The 25,206-nt window shown below is 47.3% G+C and overlaps 1 protein-coding gene across 1 annotated transcript; it reads left to right on the top strand.

Moving 5' to 3' along the window:
* Positions 1–15,795: 15,795 nt before the first annotated feature.
* On the top strand, positions 15,796–23,287 carry LOC135442485 (homeobox protein NANOG-like). The gene is made up of 4 exons (XM_064702345.1): positions 15,796–15,984; positions 19,105–19,379; positions 20,699–20,788; positions 21,197–23,287. Exons 1-4 carry the CDS (start codon positions 15,828–15,830, stop codon positions 21,557–21,559), a joined length of 885 nt encoding a protein of 294 aa, XP_064558415.1. The 5' UTR covers positions 15,796–15,827; the 3' UTR covers positions 21,560–23,287.
* Positions 23,288–25,206: the final 1,919 nt, after the last annotated feature.

The following is a 25,206-nucleotide window of genomic DNA, read 5'->3' as shown; positions in this document are numbered from 1 at the left end:
CTGGCTGTGTGAGAACAGAGCAGCCAAAGGAACAAACACAAGGGCTAACTAAAAATAAAGCCTTAACAAAGATTTAGTGCACAGTGTTGGCTCTTGAAAAGACAGTTTCATATTTTTTCCTTGACTGCTACTTAATTTTTATTAACAGGTTTTGTTCTGCTGAAGGCAGGTTCAAAACAAATTAGTGACACTTTAAAAATAGAGACTGAGGAAATCTAAAGCTCAATGGGAAGACTTAAAGGAGTGAATTTTGCAGAGTGGGTTGACAGGGAGGTAAGGATGGGACTCATGCCTGGAAATGCTGACAGCTCTTAGGAGCCAGAATGAGCCACTGCAACTTGAACTGGGCAGGCTGGACACATCTCAGTTCCCTGGCAGCCCTCTCTGGACTGGAGGCCAAAAGGGACACAGGAATGGTCCCAAATGCACTCACCTGGCACCCGATGTGCAGTCATTGGGTGCATTTGCTGGTGCTGGCCTCTGAGGTGAGGGAGACTGCCGAGGCCTGGCATGGCTCCTCATCTCCTTGTCTTGCCTGACTTGGAGGGACAAGGTGAGGAAAGGGGAGCACAAAGGAAAGAGATGATCTCCTGATATAAATGCAATGGACTGCAGGACTGGAAGATCAGGTAACTGGAAGATCTGGATGGATCTAAAGGGTTCACGCTGCTCCTGCTCCTGGACTCTCTGAACTGGGTGCTCCTGGGAAGGTTTTTGGAGCACAGCCATAAAAACCATGTTTGAAGTGGCTTCCCACTAACACTGCAAACCCCAGCTGAGATTCATATTAGAGTCCATGTCTTTCTTATGAAATAAAAACTTATCTGATGTGTGGTTTGTGGGTGCGAACACTTTGGTTGCACAGATATCATTGCTTGCTCAAGGTAGTACAGTGTTAAAAGTGCAGCTGGGATAGAAGATATTTCTGTGATTAAGCCAGACTTCCTATCACTCCCATTTTTTAAAACAACATAACCTGAAATTATGTCCCCCATGTCTGCCCCCTTGATTCACACTGAAACCTTGACAGACAGATATGAAACCCTCAGAACAGTTTTTATTGCCTTTTTTACAGAACTCTGGAGTCTGAGTGGTGATGAGGGACTGAACATGAGTGCTTAGCAGCTAGCAAGCTTAGCAGCTTGGCCTGTGCTCACAGTGAAGAGAAGCAGTGTCTTTGTAAGGGAAGTTTAGAACAGGCAGGTGGTGGGATTTTATGAATGAATTGTGAGAAGGTGTCAATACTGGAGAAGAATTTCTCAAGGCTCTACCCCATCTCCTTCTCTCTATTGACCCATTAAAATCAAATGTTCCTCCAAAATAGTCCTGCTACCTGGGATTTCCCATTCTAGCTTGATCGCCTGAGAACTGGAAGCCATAAGGTCCCTCCTTTCCACGTTTCCTGTCTGTGCCTGTAATGCCAACCCCTCATTCCCAGTGGACTGGGACAGAAATCTGAATGTGGCACTTCTTTGCTGTAAGGAAACACCAATGCCTTCTCGGAAGCACCCTGTCACATGGGGCAGAAAATGGGTGAGTAGCTACTGTGGGATCTCATCTCCAGCCACTCCAGATCCATATTACCCTGCAGATTTTGGCATGCTGCACTTTGCCATTCTACCTTCTAGTGTCTGACCCAGCTCTCCCAGTATCGTTCCAGCCAGTTCCACGCCCCAGTGCACAGAAAAATGCAGGCAACCTGTATGGCCTGCTCTCTTAACTCCTGCCCCCAGCACTGAAGCATCCTGTTGGCTGTCCCAGCATTGCCAGAGCAGTGGCCATGTGGGCCCAGCAGCTCCTGCCTACATAGATACACTCTTGGATAGCTTGTAAGGAATAGCTGATAACCATTATGCATAAGCTGAAACTAGTGTGAAAACTTTCTTCCTCACTCTGTCTCCCTGGTTATGAATTTTCCATTGACATCTTCTCTGGCCTCTTGAAGGTGCCAACTATTTCATGGGCAAATGCATCTACAAATTACGTGCTTGAGTAAAGCAACATTCAGTGGATGTAGAACATCAGCAGAACATCAGAAGTATGTGGTTGTAATAGATGGGGGATGCCTCTTTTGTTTCCAGATATTGCTCATGAAAGGGTTGGGGGAAATTTGATAAAATTTGGTCAATTAATTCTGATCAAGCTTTTTCTCTGTCTCCAGAGCAACATTCAGTGGTACAGAATATTTTGTCGTGCAACCAGTCTGTGTAGGTGCAATATTTACTCTTTCTGATGTGTTCTACCATGTGTCAGGGCGTGAAGAGCATGAGAGGTTGCTCAGGGCAATCTTTGGGCAATGTCACAGGATACCAGCCTGGAGTTTAGAGGAGCTGCTGGTGGCATCATTCACAATCACTGGGATATTTTGCATCTTCCCTGTTCCCAGTATGCTGAGTTGTGGTTTGCTGCCATACCTCCCCCTCCTTCCAAAGGAGGATGCTGTGCCTACAGTCCTGTCAAAGTGCATCACATCAGCCACTCTCCCCTAATCCATATAGCCAGTCCTTTCATTTCCAAAGGCAGTCAGTTTGCCCTTGGTAAACCAGCACCACCCTTTCCTGACCACATCCTTGTCTTTGGTGCATGTGGCACTGGGTGACAAGAGGACACAGCACTGAGGTAGGGATGGCTGGTCTGGGGTTCACTGACTCATCCTGCTTGGTCTGCACAGCTGCATGCAACATTAGTATTTTTTCCAGCTGCCAGGGATGACAGATGAAACACTCTGGTCTCACAATCACATCAGGCAATTTTTTCAGCAGCTTCAGAAATGTCCTAGCACCCTTAGAGTGTATTCTATTCAATCTCATGCGCTGTAATATATTCAACCTCCCTAAGTAATATTAAGCCTGGTGATGCCCCCTCCTTACTGTCCCTCAGTTTTACAAACCATTACGATATGTTTGGAAATCTGGGAGCAGGCTTTGCTTCTACAGACTATAGCAAGGAAAGCTTTGAGTACTTCATCCTCATCTAAGGCTGAGCAATTGGTCACTACTTTGTCACCCCATTCCTCAGCAGACTAGTCCTCATTTCCCTGGACTAGTTACTAGGATAGTTGCATAATCCCTTTGTCACCCATCCTGTTCCATGTAAATTTCTCCTCTAGCTAGGCTCTAAGGCCTTTCTGATTTCATCATTCTGTACCCAAGCAATGCTTCCATCCTTCCATCCACCTTCTCCATACCCTATCTTTTTTCCCAGCTCTTGCATGCATCCTTTTTGCACGTGAATTCATTGTGAAGCTCCTTCCTTAGTTAGGATGAGTTTCATTCAAAATTACCAGACCTGCTGCACCAAAAAAAAAAAAAGAAAAAAAATTGTTTGAAGATGCAGTCTTGTGCCAGTGCCTTTTTACAATGCTCTGATGCTGTAAATCAGTGGAAGAGTGACTAAGGGCACAACTGGAGCTCTGGATTTCTGGCACACAAATAGTTGCCTACCTTCCTTCTCTGGTGTTACATGAATGTGGACACAAGGGAGGCTGTCCATGCAGAAGGCCATTGCACTCCCAAAGCCCAGCAAACATTTGCTGCCATCCCAGAGCAGTCAGCATAGCACTGGTGGATCAGTTTGATGGTGGTTAATTTGATACAGAAGATGATGTTTAGGGAACAGAGTGAGAGGAAGCCAAGGAAGGATGGAATGGAGTGAAGCACTGAGTGATGAACACAGCAGGAGATGTGGCAGAGACAGTGAGTGACTCTGGAAGGGAGTCCTAGGGCTGGACTGGAAACGGTCCCTGTAGTGAGGTAGCCAGAAGGATTATCACATACCCAGAGCATTGGGAAACTTGCTGGCTGTGTGTCTGGCATTACAGCAGGAGACAGGAGGGAGCTGTGTGTAATAAGGAGAGAGAAGTATGCAGAGAAGAGTGGTCAGATCTCTGAAGGCAATAGTGGTTGAAAAGAAGAGTCCTTGAAAGTGGTGTGGCTATGAGTGGACCTGTTTGAAGTGAGGTAGAATGGCCATCAGGTAGTTTTAGCTATTTAGGTGTCTTGGTGTGAGACCCCATGTGATATTGTGAGGTCCCCAGGATGAGGTGAGAGATGAGAATTTGACTCCATGCTCTCAGAAGGCTAATTTATTATTCTATTCTATTATATTAAAAGAAATTATATACTAAAACTATATTAAAGAAAGAGAAAGGATACATCAGAAGGCTAGAAAAGAATGAATAACAAAAACCAGTGACTGACCAGAGTCCCAACAGCTGGACTGGGATTGGTCATTAAATTAAAACAATTCACATGCTGGGTCAACAATTCTCCAAATCACATTCCAAAGCAGCAAAACAGGGAGAAGCTGAAGCTTCCCAGCTTCCCAGGAGAAGAAATCCTGGCGAAGGGATTTTTCAGAAAATATCACGGTGACAACCCCACTTTGTAGTCACGGCATTATGACTGCAAGGTGGGCAGGGAACAGGCAGCCATGAGGCAGAGGAGGTAAATAAACTCTAGCCTATATCCACCAAGAATGTGCAGCTCAGCACTTGCTGTCACCCAGCAGCCTTTGTCTTTTTGTCACCATGCTCCCTCCAAAAGAGTTCTTTCATGTCCATCCAAGACTGTTCTGTGGGTACAGAGATGGCTGCCAAGCACACTGAGGTGGTGGGAATGAACAAAAAATGCTGACAGCTTTGGAATACGTGGCATGCTGAAGGCTAATCTTGCTTCAGCAGCTAGAAAGAGGACTTGGTGTGCTCTGGGCCTCTCTGTCCTGTGGATAAAGCAGAGCTTGATAGCCATTGATGAAAAGGCTGGGAAAACACCAGTGCACTTGCAAAAATTTTGGATATGCAAGTTAAAAAGAGACAGCAATACTGCAAAACACAGCACATGTCTGGAGCATCTACTCACTGCTGACAGATCAGAGCTGAGAGGTAGGGAAAGACGGGAAAGACGGGAAAGGGAGGGGGATGGCGAGAAAAGGAGAGGAAAGATGGCTGGGCGTTTTGGGCGCAGCAAGAAATTGTGCCAGCGTGCAATGTCTTGTCTGGGCTTTTGACCTGAGCAATCTCGCTGGAAGAAGGGACAATCAGGGTGAAAGCCGAGCAAACAGAACAGGGTAGATGACTTAGGTTTTATCTCGGGTGGTGCTTGGCAGGCGGGGTTCGAACAGGAACTCACGGCCGGGCTGTGTTTGCGCAAGAAGCGCCAGGTCCGGGCAGCCAAGCTGGCAGTGCCACCTCCTGGGCAGAGCAGCGCTTGGAGCAGCTCGCATCCCACTCTCCTGCTGACGGCCTGCGTGATCCTGGCTTAACACTGCCCCTCCTTGCACCTGGGTATTTTCATTAGCAAAGGGACGGCCCGAGGGAAGTCGGTGAGCAAAGTTCACGCCCGTCTGAGTGAGATCACACTGTCAAATAAAAGTGCAGGGCTGCACTCGGGCTGACAGTCACTGCTGGAGGAGAGCAGGAAGGACAAATGTTGCCTCAGTATTTCCTACCGAGTTTCTACACCCACGTGTACTTATTAACTGTGGGGTGTTTTTTTTAGTAGGGACCTGTCTTGCTGCTGTCTCCAGCTGCATCACAGCAGTTTTTCAGCCATGTAGCTGCATCGTATTAGCACAGAGATTGCACTTGATCTGGTAAATTCAGCACTGTCAAGTTGTAACCACCACCACAGGGAGGGAGCTGGGGGTGGTGAGAGATGACAGGTGGCCTTTGAAAATTTCAATTAAGAACACCATAGGTATTTTCTCTGGGTTATGAAAGTGGCATGTTTGTCTGTGTCTTAGATCCATGTAGACCAGATTGCAATTGCCCCACAGGATGTGAGCAATCATGTCCAGAAAGTTACTCACATCCTGAACAACAGAAAGTAGTACACACAATTGTCAGCAAAATGAGATTTTTCACAGGAACCCAAAGAGAAACATGACCAAAACATGCATTTTACACACAGCATCAGCCACTGGAATTTATTGTCAGCTGCCACTCAGAGCAACCTGCATAAAGGGCTCAGTGGAAACTGATAATATGCACAGGACCTTTTAAGTGCCACAGGCAGCTAAACCTGATGGGCATGCAAGATACAGCTGGCTCAGCTGCACTGAAGGCTCCCAGTGGCAAGCCAGAAGCAGCCTGGCCATAAGCACAAAGCAGAGATTTGTTCCTACCTGTGGTAGGTAGTGCAGGATGAGATCCAAACAGAACTGGCCAAAGCCAATGTCAGCAAAGCCCAGTGTGGGCAGACACCACCACTGCTGAAACCTGCAGCAGTGGCTTGTGCATCTCAGAAAAACTTATCCATGCAGAATGTTGAGAGCAATACTTGCCAGTATATTTCCTTATTTTGTGAAAGAGACAAAGCTTTTGTGGAGCAGCACCCCACCACCTTTGTGCTCCTCCTTTTTCTCATTCTGACCCAAGGGTGACATTCACACAGATCATATGTAGTTCATAGGTAATGGTGTGTGCTGGCATGCTCTGGTCACACAAAACAAAGAAAAGTTAAAAGCATCATATTAGTGTATAGTTTTGGTGTTTCCAAAAAGACTGTTTAGAGTCATCTTTTTCTGTGAGCAAGTCTGATTTCTTTTTCCAAATGTAATTGGGAAAAAAAAAAAAAGGAAATAAATAAGAAAATAAAAATGGGGGGGAAAAGTAGAAGTAAAGGAAGAGAAACGTTTTTCCTTGTGACTGGACAGTCCACTTCCTGACTGACTCTGTGTGTGAGGACAGAGTAGCCAAAGCACAAACACCAGGGCTGACTAGAAATTAGGCTTTAGCAAAGATTTAGTGCCCAGTGTTGGTTCTTGAAAAGACATTTTCAATTTTTTTCCTTGACTGGGACTTAACGTTTTTATCAACTAAACTGAGCTGATAGAGCATGCTTTATCCTGCTGAAGGTGGGGTCAGGACACATTAGTGACATTTTAAAAATAGAGACCATGGAAATGCAAAGCTCCTGGGAAGCTGTGATGCACCCTGGATGTGCAGAGCACTGGGTGCCTTTGCTTGTGCAGTGCCCTGCCATGAAGGACACTGCAGAGGCATAACACAGACTGGTTCCTCATCTCCTTACCATGCCTGACATGAAAGGGAAAGAAGGTGATGGAGGGACACAAGGGAGGGGGATTATAATCTCCCTGCAGAGTGCAAAGCACTGCAGGACTGGGAGTGCTGGGCAGCTGCAGGGCCAGCTGGCTGGAAGGTCTGGGAGCCACAGCAATTGTACTGCCCCTGCTCCCAGTCTCTCTGAACCGGGGGCTGCCAGGAAGGTTTGGAGCGCAGCCATGCTGAGCACACGAGTGATGTGTGAGCTGTGGGTGTGAGCACTCTGGTTGCACAGACACTGCTTGATCCTTGCCAGTAGTGTTATGAAAAGGTACAGAATGTCCACACACCCAGCCTCATCTAGGGAGGCCTTCTAACAGCCTGGATCACAGCTTGCAGATCTGCAAATTCCTTCCTTCTGCAGGGAAGCTAAGGGCAAAAGCTGAATTACTCTAATCATACAGCCATGCACACAAACCCAGCTTTGCAACAGACAGAGTCAAGGTTTTCACCCAGATCCCCTGAACGACCTAGTCCCCACACAAAACTCTCAGTGGTCTCTGTAGCAAAGGGGACACAAAATTCCTGCTGAGCCTGTGGTTTATACTTGGTGCCTTGCAGGAAGAGTGCAGTGCAGCACCAAGATCTCTTCCAGCAGCAGCCAGAGACCTGAGACTGTATTTGTACATGGAAGCCTCTATTACTAGAGCTGAAAAGACTGAATACTCCTTGCTAACACTGTCTTTGGGTGATTTGTCTGCATCAGTGGCACAGCTATCACAAAAAAGGGGCCAAAACAGCACAGAAATGGGTAAACTGAAAGTATGAATGAAGATGAGCTCGCATTACCTGGCCATCTCTGGGTCCTCTCTTGTACCTCAATAATTTTCTTCTGCCCCTGAACACACTTGGTCCTTCCTTCTACTATGTGGTACTTTCCCAAAAGAATACCATAATTTCATAAAGAAATCTTTCCTGCCTTTTTTCATGCTGAGATTTTCACAGGCCACCAACCCCAACCCCCTTCCCCACCATCTTGCCTTCTCAATGAGTTTAACATTACATCCCCACAAGCTGATTACCTTTGAGCCATGAATTTCTTCCTTGCTCCTGAGGTGCTTCATTCCTGCTACAGCACAGTGCCCTGGGGGAAACACAAGCTACTGAGTGCAGCCTCACTGGAGTGTGCTGACTCTGTGTTACACTGTTTTCCAGGCATGGAAACATGGAAACATGCCTGGTTATGTGGCAACATGCTGGCAGCATGTGTTTCCCAGATGCCTCATATGCCTCATAGCTGAAAGAGGCCATATGTGTATATGTGTGCATATATATACACTTATATATATATATATATATCTGTGTGTGTATATGTATGTATGTATATATATGTGTGTGTATATATATGTATATGTATATATGTGTATTTATGTATGTATATGTACGTATGGCTGATATTCACTCCTGCACCCACAATTCCTGCAAAGCTTAGATTCACCTGCAATGCAATTATCAGTAAGCATCTTTTAGGGCAGCTGACAACTCACAGGGGTAAGTTGTGCCATGCCAAAGCACAGGGCACTCTGAAATATGAGTGCCATGCCACAAACCTGCAAAACAAGCAATTCCTTCCCTCCCACCCAAATCCCCATGCACCAAACCGCAGCCCAAGCCAGACTACAGATCAGGAGCAGTTCTGTGGCTCCTGGCATGCACCTGAGCTACAGGCTTCAGAGATAAATGATCTTTCTGCAGAGTCAACGGTCTTGCTCCTGTTTTTCCAGCAGAACTAATTCAGCTTCATAAGGGAAGCAGACCCATTGACAATATGGTTTATTGAGATCCAGCAATGATATGACTGATGTCCCAGGAAAGCCTGTTGAATGATCAGCTGACATAACCAACACTGATGAGACAGAGGACTAGACCTAGCTTGGCCCTCCAGCTCATCTCTGTACAGGTGAGATGACTCTGAATAACTGGTGGAGCTGAAGTGACACACACAACCTCATCTACTGCCATCAGAGTCGCCAGAATTGTGCCTTCCAGTTCAGCCCTTTCCACCTGTCCTCACCTGTGTCGTAGGAGGTAGGACAATTTGAGTGGAACAGGCAGTGGGAATGCCTTCAGACAAGACAGATCTCCCCCTGTATGTAAACAGAGATTAGATCCACATATTGCTGAGAATCAGAGAGGCTGAGGTGCTGCAATTCTGGTTTGATACTGGCTTGGCAGAGAGAAGCTGGTTTATAACTCCTGTGCTTGCTGCTCTTCCTTGGGGCTTCTCTTTCCTCCTCATCCCCACATCTTGCAGGGCATGCAAAACAGAATGTGACCTTCTTTGTGTAACCTCACCATAACTGTGGGCAGTATTAGTAATGCCTTTTAGCTTTAAGCACAGGCTTTTTGCAATGACAAACTGTTTCTGCTCAGCCAAGGAGTGGCCTGTGCTGTTCAATTACAGGCCCTTTCCTGGGTCCACATGCAGCCTCAGTCTGCTCATTCAGGAAAATAAGATTACAAGGATTTTTGTCAACTGCTTGAATGTCTGCAAAATAATATTGCTGTTGTTTGAATTTGGTGTACCTCAGCTGGCAAACGTGCATTTCTTTTGCCTACCTTTTTTTAAATTTTCCTCCCATGCTGTGCTTTCTAGATATGTCCCTTTGAATACTTAACTTTGGGGATCCTTTCTCCTCAGGTGCATGACCAGCCCCCATCTTTTCTTCTTCCTCCCTGCCCAAGCAAGATAGGATCCTTTTACATCACTTCTTTGTTCTCTGTGGTATTTGCAGCACACTCCCAGTCTTGTATCACCTGTGAATTCCATTCCTCCTGGTTGTGTTTTCCCTGCCTTTTCAGCACCTAGAATGACGAAGCCTTTTGTGCTGCCGTTGCTGTAATTGAACCTGATACTTGAAAGGAGGAGAAAAGGTTGGAATAAACTGCTCTGATGATTCATCCCCGGGGCTGAAAGATTTGCTCCTTTGATATCAGTCCCTTGATCAGAGCTCTGCTATGTTATCTCTGTCTGGGGAGACTTAATTCCTGGCACATTTGGGCTGGTGGAATCCCAGATACCAGAGCCGGTGACTGGAAAAGGAGACCACTACATTCTTCTTCCAGCCTTAGACATGTCAAAGAGTCTTCAAGGTTTGATATTCCAGGCCTATAACCCCCTTAAGGCAGCCTTTGTCTGCATTTAATGCAACTGGGAAACCTCTAACTTTCTTCCCCCCTGCCAAAATCCATCACCTGCTCTCTCTGTAACTTTTACCCTTGCAGAGGTGTCCCAACAGCTTCTTTGTGCCTTGTTCTGTGGGCAGCTTTCCCTGCCAGCTCACCCTCTACTCCTCTGCCACATCCTCACAAGGTATTGAAGACCCTTTCACCATTCCCTATGAGACTGCGCACTGATCCACTTGTCGTGGAGCAAGATGAGTGAAAACCATGGAAGGAGCATGGTAAACATATCTTGAGCCTAGTCCAACCCAAATGTTATGGTCAAAACTTAATACCAAAGTGCTGGATAAGTGGGATGCATTCCCAGGTACTGACAACTGAACTGGTAGAGGAGCCATGGGGACCTGCGGTTTTCTAAATTACACTTAAGTAGGAATTCTTTGGAAAATTCCCAGGAGCAAGTTTGGGGAATGTCACACAGGGACCACATCTCTGTAGGACCAGATGAGTTTTCCAGTGGTGGGGAATGTTTTCTCCATATGCACATTTAGATTAAAATGCTATGCATGACCCAAACTGGTTAAACATGATTTGAGATTTCAAGACTTAGACAGCTCGGTGCTGTGGCAACAGCCGCTATAAAAAATCCTCATAGCTTTTGTTAAAGAGAAGGGGAAACAGTTCAAGTACCAAAAAAGAAACAAGCATTATAAAAACCCTCCCCTCTCCCTTTCTGGGAGAAAATATCCCACAGATGACATCAACAGCATTTAAGACCCTTTATTGCAGGGGACTTAGACATGGTGGATCTGGAGTGCAGCCTTGCTGTAATTTTATAAGCAAACTTATTTCTTCAAAGTGAAAATTCATATTGGATAAGGGGAAAACTCCATCTTCCATTTCTGATGCTGGAGTCTCACATCTCTTTCAGTTGGTAGCACATGCCTGGCACAGACAGACACTTTGGGAAGTGGGAAATGTACAGCAGCATCAGGCTGGACAAGAATTATCTGTATTTGCCACAACTTGTAGCCATACAGACAGAGAAATTGTTTTGGCTAGCAACCACAGGTGCCTTTTAAACCTGAAGACGAGACAGAAGCTAGACTGGGCTTTGTGAAGGATGTGTGAGAGCAGAGGAGTCTACTACATTCCAAGAGATGTATGTTGGAATGAGACTAAAAGTGGTAGATGTGGTAAGATTGTCCAGCCCTTCTGCCTACACTGATCACACCTTTTTCTGCCAAAATGGGAAGTAAAATCCTACAAATGAGACCCAGGAGACTGTGGGAGTGCTGGCAACAGTGACAGATCATTTTTTCCAGTTTGATCTTCCTCTTGGCATATGTGTCAAACTATACTTCTCTTTGAGGGCCTGACTGTGTGAAGGACTCCAGGAAGGATGTATGACCAGAAAAATCCATCTCACGATAATGATCAACAGCTTGTCCTAAACTGCTTTGTTGGAAACTAAGCCCATTCATTTATTGACCCTTACTCTTTTTTTTTTTTTACTACACAGAAATAAAGAAAAAAAATAGAAAAAAAAAAGAAAAAAGGAGGGGAGAAAGGAATTTATGGCTGTGGCACAGATTTTAATTTTTACCTTTCACTGATCTTACTGAAAAATTTTGCACAGTAAAATAAGTTGAGCTTTTATTACTCTGAGTAATTTAAGAGAAGGGGCCCTCTGTTCCCTTCCTTTATGAAGCAAAATCACTTAACATGTGAAGTTGTGTCCTAAATTACATTTACAGAAGGAAAATTTGAAGGCAGCTAGGAAACACTTACGAATGTTATTTAAGGTTTGAAAGCTTTCTAGACCCTCCCCTAGCCTTTCTAGGTAGGTGTTACACCATACCCTTACAACTTTCGGCCCTGAGGGGTCTTAACTTACTTTTTTGTGGCTCTGGATGGCTGCTATGTACAGCAAAGTACCAGTTCTGACCAGCCTTAGGCTGAGAACAGTGGAAAAACAAAAAATGAATACTTTTCCTTTTTTTTTCTTTTTATGATCACCCAAATGAAATTTGGCTATATTCCCTCAATGGGAAGTTATTTTACTCCTTTCAGAATTTTTCAGCCCAGTATGACACATATAAAAGCCCCAGAAAGTGGCAGCACATTTATGATTTTTCAGAATAAATTCTCCTCTCCCCAGTTCAGCAAAGCCATGTGTGTTAGCAGGGAAAAAAACCCTTTTCTTTTGCAGACTCATTAACAATATTGATAAAGAGTACAAGGTCATTGTGACACAAGGCAAGCACAGGGATCTAACCAGATTACAGCACAGTCTCACAGAAAGCAAAGAAAAAATGTAAAAAAACACCAAAAGAAGTCACCAAAAGGAAAGTCTGAGAAAAGTATGGTGCTTTAAGAGAGGCAAATTCAAATTCAAGTTATGATTAAAGAATTAACATGCTGAACAAAGTGGTTAAAAGGGGAAACAGAGCAGTAATGTTGGAGTGTGGGAATGTTTTAGCTACTTTGCTTCTTATCCTTCAAACTGCATTATTTTTCCAGTTTTTTGCTCTTAAAATGTTTTTGATTAAGCCATTAGTATCAATAGTAGCGGTCACAACAACTTTACAAATGCTTAAACAAAGCAGGGCATTTGTTTGAAGCTTCAAAAAAAAAAAAAAAGGAGAAATATTATAAAACAGTACTATCAAAGCCTTTTTCTTAAAACAACTGCATTAACAATCTTTGAGTAACTAACCAAAACCATACTCAGCATTGTCAGATAGCAGTGATTGTTTGGGCCCAGTCTGGAACAAAACAGTCCCAAACCAGCCAGGCTTGGTGTGATGCCAAGCCACATCTGTGCCACATGTTTTGTGGGGCACACAAGCTGCTCCCTCAGAGGCGCTGCTGCTCTGAAGCCACAGGGAGTGAGGCCCTGAGGTTCCCTCAGCTCCTCTGCCCTGGGTGCCCTTCCTGCCTGCAGGGAGGTGACTCCCTAGTGCTGCCCCACTCAGGGCTCCAGCCGGGGGATGGGGGTGGCTCTGCTCCCAGCAGTGACACCACCCTCCTCCCCAGCTGCTGCCCAGAGGGACTTTGTAGTGCAAGTGACTACACTGGTTTATTATGGCCTCTGGGCACCTTGTAGGAAAGATCCCAGACACCTTCAGAGGCAGCTGAAATCAATGAGATCTAGTGTGAAGTGCTCAGCCAGTGAAACTCCCAACAGCTACACAGAGCCCCACTGCCACACATACCAGCACCCACACCGTGTTTTCTGCCGGGTCTTCAGGTTCAACAATCCTAAGAGAGATGTTGATATCCTCCAGGTCTGCTGCCTTGGTTTCATATCCTAACTGCACCTAAGGCCATGAACATTTGAACACCAATACACGGTAAGAGGCCAGTCATGAGTAAGGAGAACATAACATCCTCCTTGACTGGTGGCACTGGAGCTGCCCAGTGGGGTCCCAAGCTCTGAACAACTCATGTCACTGGTGCTTAATTAGCTAGGGCTTGAGGGCAGGTGTGAGGGACAGTGATATCAGCTCTTGTGGCACTGCGGCTCTGAAATGTAGAATGATTCAGAAGTGAGACATGAGCCAAAGCAAATTTAGAGGCTGTAGCAACATAACTGACATATTCAGGATGCTCTTGTGTTTCTATTGAGTCAGATGTGCTCAAAAGCCCTCTTTTTGTTTTTTCAAGTAAATTTAACATTAAAATGTGCTGTTCTTGTGCAGAGATATGTCAATCCCTGCAGTTTGTAAAGTAAAAAAACGTTTCATGCAAATAGAAAACATAAAACTCAGTGCCAAGTTAAAGAGACTTTAGCCAGGTCCCTGGCTCCCTCCAGTCTGCACCTCATGGGAAAGTGTCTCTGCGGACAGGGAAGCCAGGACTAGTGACCTGCCGTGGGGCACAGAGCAGCAGCACAAGTTCTGCTAAAAGTGGTGTTCCATGTCCTTTTAAACTGATCTAAATTCTACTTCCTAGTTCTGTTGCTTTCCTCCACCTGTCTGCATCTTCTCCCTGCTGGTACTTGAGCACTGACAGCAAGCAGGTGCCCCTCCTGGCACCTCTCCTGGCAGGTACTGGGATGCTAGCACAGGCTTGGGATAAAAGCAGCAACAAGCATTGGTGGAGCAATGAGGTTCAGAGGAGTGAAAGGACTGTCCATTTGACATCATTTTACACTTCTGCAGATCAGCACCTTCAGATCTGAGCTTCTGACAGGAGGCATGCAAGTGTCCAGGTGCCAAAGCAGGGCTGGTTCTAGCAAGAAGTATTTTAATAAACTCTGGGACTTCTAGATCTCTATTGAGAAATGGACATTAGTGAGATGTCTTTTGAAATGAAACCAATAAAATTTACCTAATTACAGATAGAGGAAAACCTGCTGAAGAGAGGAGACCAAAACAAACCCAATCTGCAGGCCCAGAGATGAATTCTGTATCTCACTCGCTTATCTTTAGTTATTTAATGAACAGCTCTGCAGGTGCCTGTCCCCCTTGGGTAGGCCATTTGTCAGGAAACATCAGCTAACCCTGTCCTAAAGGAAACTCTTCATCTCCTTTATTCCAAACAACCTGCAGCAGCCTGACAAAGGCCACAGCCAAGGCTACACAAATAAAAGGATATGTTTTGAAAGGCCATGAGCAAGCAAATCTGATAGCTGTGGACCTTACATACACTAGATCTTTTCCTAGCTCCACAATGAAAATGCCTATGCTGGTTGTCCCCCTGGAGACCAGCCAGCTGAGATTTCTGAGCCTGCTCTGCAAAGTGAGATCTGCTGTTGGATGTGCCTTGCCCAGTGTTTCTGAGTTTGCTCTGGCACAGGCTTGTTGAAGATGGGCCAAACACATTTTCAGCTGGCTCTCTCGAAGGCCTGTATAAAGGAAATTCCTTCTCAGTTAAATAAAAGAGAGAAAAAAAAGAAAAATAAAAAAGAAGAAAAAAGGTGTGTTCTAGTCCCCAGCTCTAATTCTTATTCATTTCCCCCCCTCTCCCATCTCTGACATCTGCACCAAGAGTATGGGAGGTGCTGCCAGGTCAGTAGGGGGTGTCTGTGGTGTCGGTGGGTCCTGGGGAGGTGTCAGTGTCACACAAGCCACAAAGCAAAGGTCTCAGGTCTCCGAACCCTCCCCAGCAGCCCAGGGCAGGGTGTGGGTTTGGCCGGCACGGTCCGGAGCGGCTCAGCACCAGATTCAGCTGCTGTGCCCTCGCCGCGGTGGAGAGGGACCGGGATGTGCTATCCCAATGCAGGGATCAGCTGTCTTGTGCGGGACATCCGCACTCATGGGGTTCTGAGCCGCGACAAGAGCCCACAGAGGCAAGGGGAGGAGTTGTCCTGGGGCTCTGGGTCAGACCCTGCTCAGGTGTGACTGAGGAACCTGCAGAATGGGAAGAATTCAGAGGGGACATATTTGAGCCTTGATGCCATTCCGAGCTCTGCTTTCCCTCCCCCCTGCCCCGTCCCCACCCCACCGATCGGCCTCTTTACCATGACAAAGAGCCCGGAGGAGCGGGCCGCGGTGGATATTGCGGGCCGGGGCAGGCAATGGCCGGCTATAAAGGCCTGTCTGCGCTCCGGGGCTGCCTCAGCTCGGTGGTGGGACCTGCCCCCAGGTGGAGGTGACAGCTGGCGTGAGGGGGACCCGCCCCTGCGGCCGTGCCCATGTGCGCGCACTTGGCGCTGCCGCCGTGCCCCGCGTACCCCGGCGGGGCCGCCCGGGGCCGCCTGGAGCTCGGCTGGAGCGCGGCGGGGGCCGCAGCACAGGCCCCCACAGCGGCCGGGCACTCTCCGCAGGCTGCGGGCGGGAGGCACACGGCAGGTAAGGCCTTCCAGCTACATCCTGGGGCTGACCCCCAGGACAACCCTGCTACCAGGTCAGGCTCGAACGACTTTGAGCGGATTTTTCTCTTTCCCTGCCTTGGTTTCCTAGTGCGTGACCTGGGCAGAGTGTGCTGGGGTAGGCAAGGAGGACGGGTGACCTTGGCCAGTCACGCCACTCTTCCATGCTACTTTTCTTGGGTGGCTGCCAACCGGTTTCCTAAACCTCAAAGAGCCTGAAAGAGTCGAGGCACTGTCAGCTCTGTTCTCCAGGCTGAAGGGCAGTGTGACAACTTGGTCTTATGGAAGTTCGTGGTTCTTGGTGTGGGGATGTCTGGGCCTCCTTTTAGTTAAATGCTGTCATTTGTGCCGTAGAGAGAAACAGATCCTGGAGATACTTCTTGTGGCATCCTTCATCCTCTTACAAACTCCTTGCATTCTTTATGCACTTATTAATCAGGAGCCAAGGCCTGCTCTGAATCACTGGGTGCTGGAAGATCTACTCCTTTAAATTGTTACACTGCTTCTTTCATTTTGCCATTTCCGTCTATTTCCCTCTTATTTCTGTGCTCTGGTTGCTTTGCCTTTCCCTTTTGAACCAAAAGGTCCCAGGCGTCACCAGAGTGACATTTTCTGTTCCTGCCATTCCTCTCCCAGTCCAGTGAGGGGCAATAGAAGAGCTGATAAGAGCAGGTTTTCGCCCAGCCCCACATTGTGGTCAGCGGGGCAACACCCTAGCAAGGTAAATGGGTAGGAGGAGAGCCAGGTTTTGGGGTGCCGTTTTCGAGCTGTGAGTTGCTGTGGAAAGCTCCAGGCTCAGGCAGAGTGCCTATGGCTACTCGCATGTGGCTGCCTGCCATGTAGCCTCTCTGCGTGCTGCCTGCCCAACAGAGGCAGCAGGCAAATGGACTCTGTGTGCCCCTGTTGGGTTTGGTACATAGCCTTTAACCCCATCTTCAAACACCCTCATGCCTCTCTCAGAGAGAACCTCTGTAGTGGAAGTCGAGGATTGCAGATGTCAAGGCCTTGAGGAGGTGGGTCTGTCACAGGCTTTCATGTTCATGTCTGTTGCACTCTCATGTTCATGTCTGTTGCACTCTCATGTTCGTGTCTGTTGTTTGTGTTTCTTGCTTCCTCTCTCCTTTGCTCTCTTCTCATGGGAGAAGGAGCACTTTTGTCCTGAGCTCAAGCTGCACACGCTACATTTCATGGGGCTTTGGGATGACAGGTCAGCTTTGGTTCTACAGTGTCTCGCTATGGTTCCTGTCTAACAGGAGACTTCCCTGTTTTCCAGGCCCATGTTCCCAGCATACTCATTTCTTCCCTATAAGGTTTTTACTGCACAGCCTGCAGGAGCCAAGCATCCTGTGACACCACATGAAGTTTTAGCTTGCCATGCAGCCAGGTCACTGATGTTCAGCTTCCTCAAGGCTCTGCAGTCTAGCTCCATGCACTTAACACTGCAGGCCCTTGCACCTCTTCTGCTGACAGCCTCTTCCTGCTTGCAGACAGAATCCCTTTGCAATCCTCATGGCCCCACTCCCCAGTGCCGGAAACCTGCCCCACCACACCCCTGGCTGTTCACCAGCCCCTGCTCTGGGTGCTGTCGTCTCCCAAGGATAGCAAATGACCCAGAGCAGGCAAGCCTTGAGGGGCAGGCACCACAGAGACAGGCATGCCTCTGTCAGGAGAGTTACAAGGGGCGCACTACCACAGATGTGGCCACCTTTCTGAGGTCCAACAGGACTCCAAGGCTTTTCAGTGATTGCTTAGTAGACTCTCAGCTTAGGACAGAAGAGGGAAAGGTTTTATGGGATGGGTGGGAAGCCCATTCCTCCGGGGGACATCAGTGCTTTGCTCTGGACATGTGTTCTGGTGATTGAGGAGGGTGTCTCAGTGTCACAGCTCTCAGGGTGACTGGTAAGGAGGTTGGGAGACATTGGTTGGGCTCAGTAGTCAGAAGGTGTGCCCTGAAATGGCACTGCCCCATTCACTGCACTCCCAGTAGGAGGAGCGGGGTTGGACCATGCAGGACAGTTTGCAGAGGAGTAGCTGGAGGAGGGAGTGGTGGGCAGATTCATCACTGTAGCTGGGGAAAAGAGGAGTGACTGCTATCACAGCCCTTCAGTCAAGTTGGCCTGAGAAGGTCTCAGCCTCTCTCAGACCCCAATAATGTGGCATGTGACACATTTTCTTATTCCTGCAGCCTAAATGACTTTGCATCTTAGCAGGTTTTGTCTTCACTAGGAGCCCAGATTGCTCAGGAAACTTTTCCCTTAGGTCTTTACCTCAACTTTGCCATCGACAGAGATCCCTTAAGACATGTACCAGGACAAATTAGAAGGGGCTTGAATGCCTTCCTCTGCACTCTTGAATTTTGTCCCCTATGTCCCTGGTACAGGATTGCTGCCTCTTTTCACCCGTTTCACATACCCACCTTTCCTCTCCCTCTCCTTTTCCATGTGAAATTTCTTTCCTTCATTCTTCTCTTGCCAAAAGCCCCTCTCAGACAAATAGCTCCTTCCACCGACAGTGTCTCCAGCAGTGGCACGGTCTGTGGTGGGAGACAAGGGCAAGCAGGACTGAGCCAATATCCAATGCCTGATGTTCTCCACCTGCTGCCCTCACTGTGAGCCCTGGCTGCTCTGCCCCACTGTACAACCTGGTCAGAGGCTGTTTTGTCTCTATTGAGTGCCTTGGTATTGCTGGGCAGGCAGTTCTGGGGAGCCCAGCCAACAACCCAGAGCTATGCTTGCAGTCATGACAAGGCCTTTTTACACCATAATCAGACTGAAATATTATTGAGGCCATCTGGAGGAGGAGAGTTCACTGTGAACCAATGTGCACCACGCTTTTGCACTGTTCCCTACCCTCACTTTTCTGCCTGGCAGAAGGGAGTCATGAACATCCTAGAGGGGACTGAGCTGGGAAGCTGCTTGCTCTCAGTGTGCTTGTCTGTGCTCACAGCTCTGTGAAGAAAGGAGGGTCACACAAGCCTTTGCTTCTAAAAAGCTCCTGTCTGGTAGCCAAAGAGCTCTACAGCAGGCAGGGAGCATTCTCATACCCTTACAGCTAAACATTTTGTCTCTTAGACCTTTTCTCATTTTCTTTTTATTTATAGAAGTGTCCCCAGCTTCATCCAGTTCTGGGAATTTCAGCCAATTCACACCAGATTCAGCCACCAGTCCACATTCCTCATCCTCATCCCCACAGCCTTCAGCTAAGTCTCAGAAGAGCAGAGAATATGGCATGGAGGGGATCAGGAAGACTAAGAGCCGGACAGCTTTCTCCAAGGAGCAGCTGCTAACCCTGCACCAGCGCTTCCAGAGCCAGAAGTACCTCAGCCCCCAGCAGATCCGGGAGCTGGCTGTTGCCCTGGGGCTCACCTACAAGCAGGTGAGCACAGAGACTTTGACCCACAGTGTATCGATCTCACAGCGGCTGAGTGGTCACTTCAGGGAGTGCCAGGATGGAAAGATGAGTCCCCAGCAGAGACTGAGGCCAAGGTGCCAGCTGACAGTTGTTCCCCTGCTTATTCATGCCCAGACATCAGAAGCAGTTTTGCAGATAGAGGGGTCAGTGGCACCTCCTTTGGGCCTCCCAAGTCGGGGGTCAGTCAAGGGTTCTGTTACCAACACCCATGGTAGAATTGCAAACCCAGTGATGAATATGTTATTCACCACAAACAGTCTCTACCCTGGGCTTTGCAGCACTTCACAGATTTTTTTCGTGTGCTGTGAACTTCTCAGAAACCCTGGCATGCATCTGTTCTCTGAATCACAGGGCTGCTGCAACATGCTGAAATCTCTTCCTAGTGTCTCCTGGGTCTTATCTTGTCCACTATCTAATAATGCCCCACACTCAGCACTGCCTGGCTGCTTGACATGTGCTCCCTCCTCCCCATGGGTGCTGCTAGGTTCACACATCACTGCCCTTTAGGGTCTCTGCTGATCTCCAGGTAGGTTGTGTGTAGTGAAATGATGCTGCCTCCAATGATGCCTTCCTAAAGCAGGGGGGGCTGGGCAACGGGGCACAAGAGCTCCCAGTTACAAGTCCAAAATCTTCCTGAAATTTGAATCTCAGAGCTGGGCATTACGGTCAGGATGCCCTGGGACTAAAGAAGTTGTAGGTGCATTGTAAGTGCATGCACTGAACTGGTTCTGTCAGGAGCAAGGCAGGTGGGACAGTCTGCTCTTTCCTTCAATCCACATCCCTGCAAAGGCTGCTTTCACAGTGCAGACACAGCCTGGGGGGAAATGGCCCTGGAATTCGCCTCAGCAAGCAGCTTTGAATTTGGGAACTGCTAGGGACAAGGAGCAGGTTTGTCCCTTCTCTGTTCCCAAACATACAGAAACAGCGTCTTAGAAGTTTGCCTGTAGTTCAAGGGGCTTGTAGAAGTGTCAGTGGATCTGATTTACACCAGTCATGCACGTCCATGTTCAGGATGAGTCCATTTATCCCAACTATCCCTGTCTCTTGACACCGAGCCACCCCCTCCCCCATCACACAGTTGCAGTAGCCACCTGCTGAGGCTGCTAGACAGACTCTCCCCGTGGCAACACCCCCCAGGAGTTCCTAAAGGCTTTTATCTGCTGCTGCCCATGTATCTCTGCCATCTGGTCACTCCCTCTGGTTCTTCCTGCTTGTGAATTTGGTTACATTTGTTCTTCTCTCTCCTTTGCTGACATTTTCTTTGCTTTCCCTTCCCCTCCCAGGTGAAGACTTGGTTCCAGAACCGGAGGATGAAGCTGAAAAGGTGCCAGAAGCAGAGCCTGTGGAGCGAACGGGCTCAGTGTCTCACGCAAGTAAGAACACAGCGCGTGGCTCATCATGGCTCTTCTGTCTGGGCAGATCAGTCCCCTATTTCCTCCATGGGTGCAACTGAAACATAGGAGTGTAAGCGTACCCGGCCTTCTGGTTAGCTCAGCACAGAGGCACAGGCTGGGCGCCACACCATGGGTACTGGTGGTAGCCCAGCAGTGGCCTGGCTGTACCACAGAAACGTTTCCAGGGAAAAGCTCTTTTCCTCTTACGTATATATGATTGTGTATCCACCCCTGAACTATGGGAATGGACATAGTTGTTCTTGCCCTCCATGCCATTGCTGCTGGTCAATATACAATAATATGAAAGGACAGAGCCCCAGTACATGTCAGGCCTGTGGACACCAGTGGAGAAGCTCTGTGTTCTGACTCTCTGCCTTTCCCTTTCAGAGTGGCTTCCAGAGCGGAACTTACCTGGATGTGCACCCCAAATTCCACCAGGGCTACCCCATCACCACAGCTGGCAACATGCAAGCCATGCCTGCCCCCTGTCAGCACTATGGAGCAGGGCAGAACGCTTACACAATCCTGACCAGCGAGGATGGAGGAGTCTTTGGCAAAGGCGGGGGGACCTGCAGTGTCCAGCAGACAGTGGGCTTCATTGCTCAGCACAAAGTAGACTTTTACCACAGCTATCCTGGCAGTGTGGAATTTCCAGGCTCCAAGACAGGCGATGGCTGTAATTTTCACCACTCAGCCACCATGGGGGCTCCTTTCCCAACTGCTGCCAGCCATCATCTTTATCATTCCTAAGCACTGTGGATGTGGGGTACTTGGGCAGCCAGGAATCAAATCTTATTCTCATCTCTCCCTTTGTTATTCGTGTGCTGGCCACCTCAGGGACACCTTGTAGCTAAAACCTGTTTTGGCATCCAGATGTGTGCCTGCAGGCATGCAGCTGTGCAGAGACCCAGACCCATTTGCCCAGGTACCTGCACACAGAACCCTTCATTTCTATGCTCTTACGTGTGCACACACATATTACTTTCTTGATTGGCACAGACAACCAAGCTCTCTTATGGCAAAGCCCAAGATCTGCCTACACAGCTTATGCCCTGGATCTTCTTAATTATGGATTGTGTAACTTGTCTAAGGGGAAGCACAGATTCCTTTGGGAATCTCATTTCTATGTATTACTGTTCAGTTGTGTGTACATAGCACATGATGCCAGGAGCTGTATGGAGAGGTGCTGGTCACTTACCTTTAATTTAAGTTGGAGAAGTTATTGCCACATGCCAGTTATCCATTTGAAGTGTAATCCATCAGTTGTGTATATCAGCCATGAGGTGAAGTGATAAGGTGTCTAATGAAGGGAGTTGTGACAAGTAGCTTGCAGAAAGGCTGGTAAGATGATTTTATAAGCCCTTCCTTCTAGTCTGTATCTTTCTGTGCCTCCCCCTGAGAAAGCCTAACAGTGCATTCAATTTGGCAAATAAAAAACAGTACTTTTAAAGCTGCATTATGTATTTTTATATATCTCTTTTTTCCCACTGCAATAGAGCATTGCAATATAAAAACCAGATGGAGCATAAATAGCCATAGCAACTGTATGCCATTGTTATTTGATGCTGAAACTATAAACAGAAATTATTCTGTGTTATTAGTGGATCAGCTTCATGGCTCTTGGCAATGCCAGATATCTCAAGTCAAAGGAATAGGTGAGTAACTCACCCACCTTAAGAATTTTCCATATCCAGCAGTAGTAAATAGGGGGACTGTCACAGAGGTACTATAATTTCTAAACTTGTCCATGTAAGTGTCTAAGTACCTAAAACCAGATGTGTGTAGCAAAGTATATGCAATAACAGGCCTCCAGTTCCCTGAGTCATACACTTTATCACTTTGATGATGACAACGAATTTTTCTTAATGCAATGAAGTAGCTGCCATGGTTAAAGAAAAGAGCATGAAATGAAGGCAGTGATTTCTATGACTGGAGTAATAAGAGGCATGGAATTCTATTGGCAAAGCTGATTTATGTCCCTGTGCCTCACAGCTGTTTGTTCCCTCTCTCACTCCCTCATGCAGACACTGACTCTACTGTAAACTGTATGGTGTGCTGACTTTGGCTGTGTTCGTTAATTTTCTTCATAATATCTGGCGTGGGGCTGTGTTTTGGATTTGTGCTGAGAATGGAGTTGATAATACAGAGATGTTTTCATTATTGCTGAGCAGGGCTTGCACAGTGTCAAGGCCTTTTCTGCTTCTCATTATCTCCCTGTCAGCGAGAAGGCCGGGGTTGCACAAGGAGTTAGGAGGAGACACAGCTGGGAAGACTGACCCCAACTGACCAAATGGATATTCCATTCCATACCATATGGCATTGGGGTCAGTGTAGAAAACTGCGGGGAGGAAGAGGAGACATGCAGAACCGATGGTGTTTGTCTTTCTAAGGACATTACACAGGATGGGGCTCTGTTGTCCTGAAGGTGGCCTGCCTATGGGAAGGGGTGAATTAATTCCTTGTTTTGCGTTGTTTGTGTGTGCGGCATTTGCTTTACCTATTAAATTGTTTTTATCTCAATCCACGAGTTTTCCCGCTTTTAGTCTTCTGATTCTCTCCCCCCATTCCAGTGATGGGGTGTGATCAAGTTGAGTGGCGGCATGGTGCTTATTTACTGCCTGGCATTGAACCACAACACGTGGCCAGCAGGATTTGGGAAAAGATAAAGCATTTTGGATGGTGAGTCACGTAGTCTTGGCACAGCCCCCGCCCTCTCCTCTTGCAACCATCAAGCGGCTAAGGATGGGCAAGACTGTTCTTGAAACCAAGGGTGGGGAACAATTAAGTCGACTGAAAAGGTGCTGGCTAGCATGGGAGGGTGGACAATAGCGGCAATTATCAAGGCTCTCATACCAGAATGAAGATATTTTTCAGTTCTTCTCAAGCTGACAGTTCTGTTTACTTACCTGAATATAACCTAAAACCTTTCCATGCCAACCCATCAAAGGCCGCTGTAAGTGAAAAAAGTTGAGCTTGCAGCACGTCCTCACAAATAATTCTCTGGCAAAGGAGCCACATGTCATGCCCTGCTCCTTCAGAGATGCTTTAGGACAGGCAGGATTTTGCTGTGGAGGCTCTGGGACTGGCTTACAGAAAGCTGCTGTCTGTAAGAGCAACAGCTGCGATCTCCCTGCTATTGACCTTCAGCAAAATAGTGCTAACAAACAGTGCCAAATCTTGCGGTTTCCTCAGAGACACAATTTTTCAGAGGTAACATCCACAGATAGACCTTATTGCCACAGGTGGTTATGGAGTCCAAAAGCCTGCAGCAATTCCAAACGGGCAAGTAAGCAGCTTCCAGGGAGATCACTGATGTCTGCTGTATCAGGAGCTGCATTCCCAATGTTCTGTGTAAAAACAGCAGGAATGCAGCTACTGTTAGAGGGAGGACCTCAGTCCCAGCCAGCCAGAGGGACACTGGGGACTTAATGCTTTTTCTGGTCTTTCTCTAGTATCTAAGCAATGACTTTGCTGGATCTTGGGGCTCCCCTAAAGCAGAAGTCACAGTGTTGTAATTTGTAAAAGATTTAATGGCCTGGACACTCTCCAGCTGCTAGACAGCAGATGGACTTTTGTCAATTATGAGAAATTAATTCTAGCCTGGTTATGAAAGAGATTCTCAGATATGACCTGAGGGTACTCTTCAAAACTGTGGACCCTCACAGGTTGGAAAGTTGTGGTTTCTTGGGTTTTTTGTTTTGGTGATTTGATGTTGGGGTGTTTTTTTTAGTTTCTTTTTTTTTTTTTTTCCTTTTATTTTAATATCTAAGTGCAATGATTTAGAATAATTTATGCCTCATGACTATTCAGTATCAGCCAATATGCTGCTGCCCTCTGATGACGGGCCAGGCAAGAGACATGTGGCAATGCCTGACTGAAAATTTCCAAAACCCTGCTAGCTCAGCCTTCGGGTCATGTGGTGTAGTTAGATAGCTAAATATGCTTACATATGCCTCTAGGGAAGAGCCTATTAAAGCAAAGATCATTACTTTTATCTGCACTGGAGAGACAAGGGGAGCTGTGAGCCCTTGCTCCTGGATCACTCAGAAGAAACATGTAGCTTGTGAAACCCCTGCAGGCCACACAGACATGGAGAGCAAGGAATGAGGTTGATTCCACTGCTCTTGGTATTTTCCCTGTGGGATAGCTGGAACTCAATGAACTACAGAATAAAATCCTGGTCTGCAACATCTGTACCAGAGCAAATTTCTTCTGTTTAGTTGGAGTTCTCTGCATCACTGGAACTACATCTGCAGCTTTTTTGTCACTGCAGATATTGTAAATGAGGAGTGCATTCCCACATGCTGTAACATGTATGAAGAGCTCCAAATCATCTTACAGCTTAATCCTAAAAAGATTTGCTAGCAAGCAAATCATGTTTGCAGTGCAGAAGTCAC

Source organism: Zonotrichia leucophrys, chromosome 1, assembly GCF_028769735.1.
Source record: "Zonotrichia leucophrys gambelii isolate GWCS_2022_RI chromosome 1, RI_Zleu_2.0, whole genome shotgun sequence".
Classification (NCBI taxonomy): Eukaryota; Metazoa; Chordata; class Aves; order Passeriformes; family Passerellidae; genus Zonotrichia; species Zonotrichia leucophrys.
This window is presented reverse-complemented; position numbering and strand designations above follow the sequence as displayed.

Bases quoted from the DNA above. Each gene is read 5' to 3' on its own strand.
- LOC135442485 (XM_064702345.1), top strand. From the start codon at position 15,828: ATGTGCGCGCACTTGGCGCTGCCGCCGTGCCCCGCGTACCCCGGCGGG. The intron at 15,985-19,104 runs GTAAGGCCTTCC...TTTTATTTATAG, and splicing joins GGGCGGGAGGCACACGGCAG to AAGTGTCCCCAGCTTCATCC. The intron at 20,789-21,196 runs GTAAGAACACAG...TTTCCCTTTCAG, and splicing joins GGGCTCAGTGTCTCACGCAA to AGTGGCTTCCAGAGCGGAAC.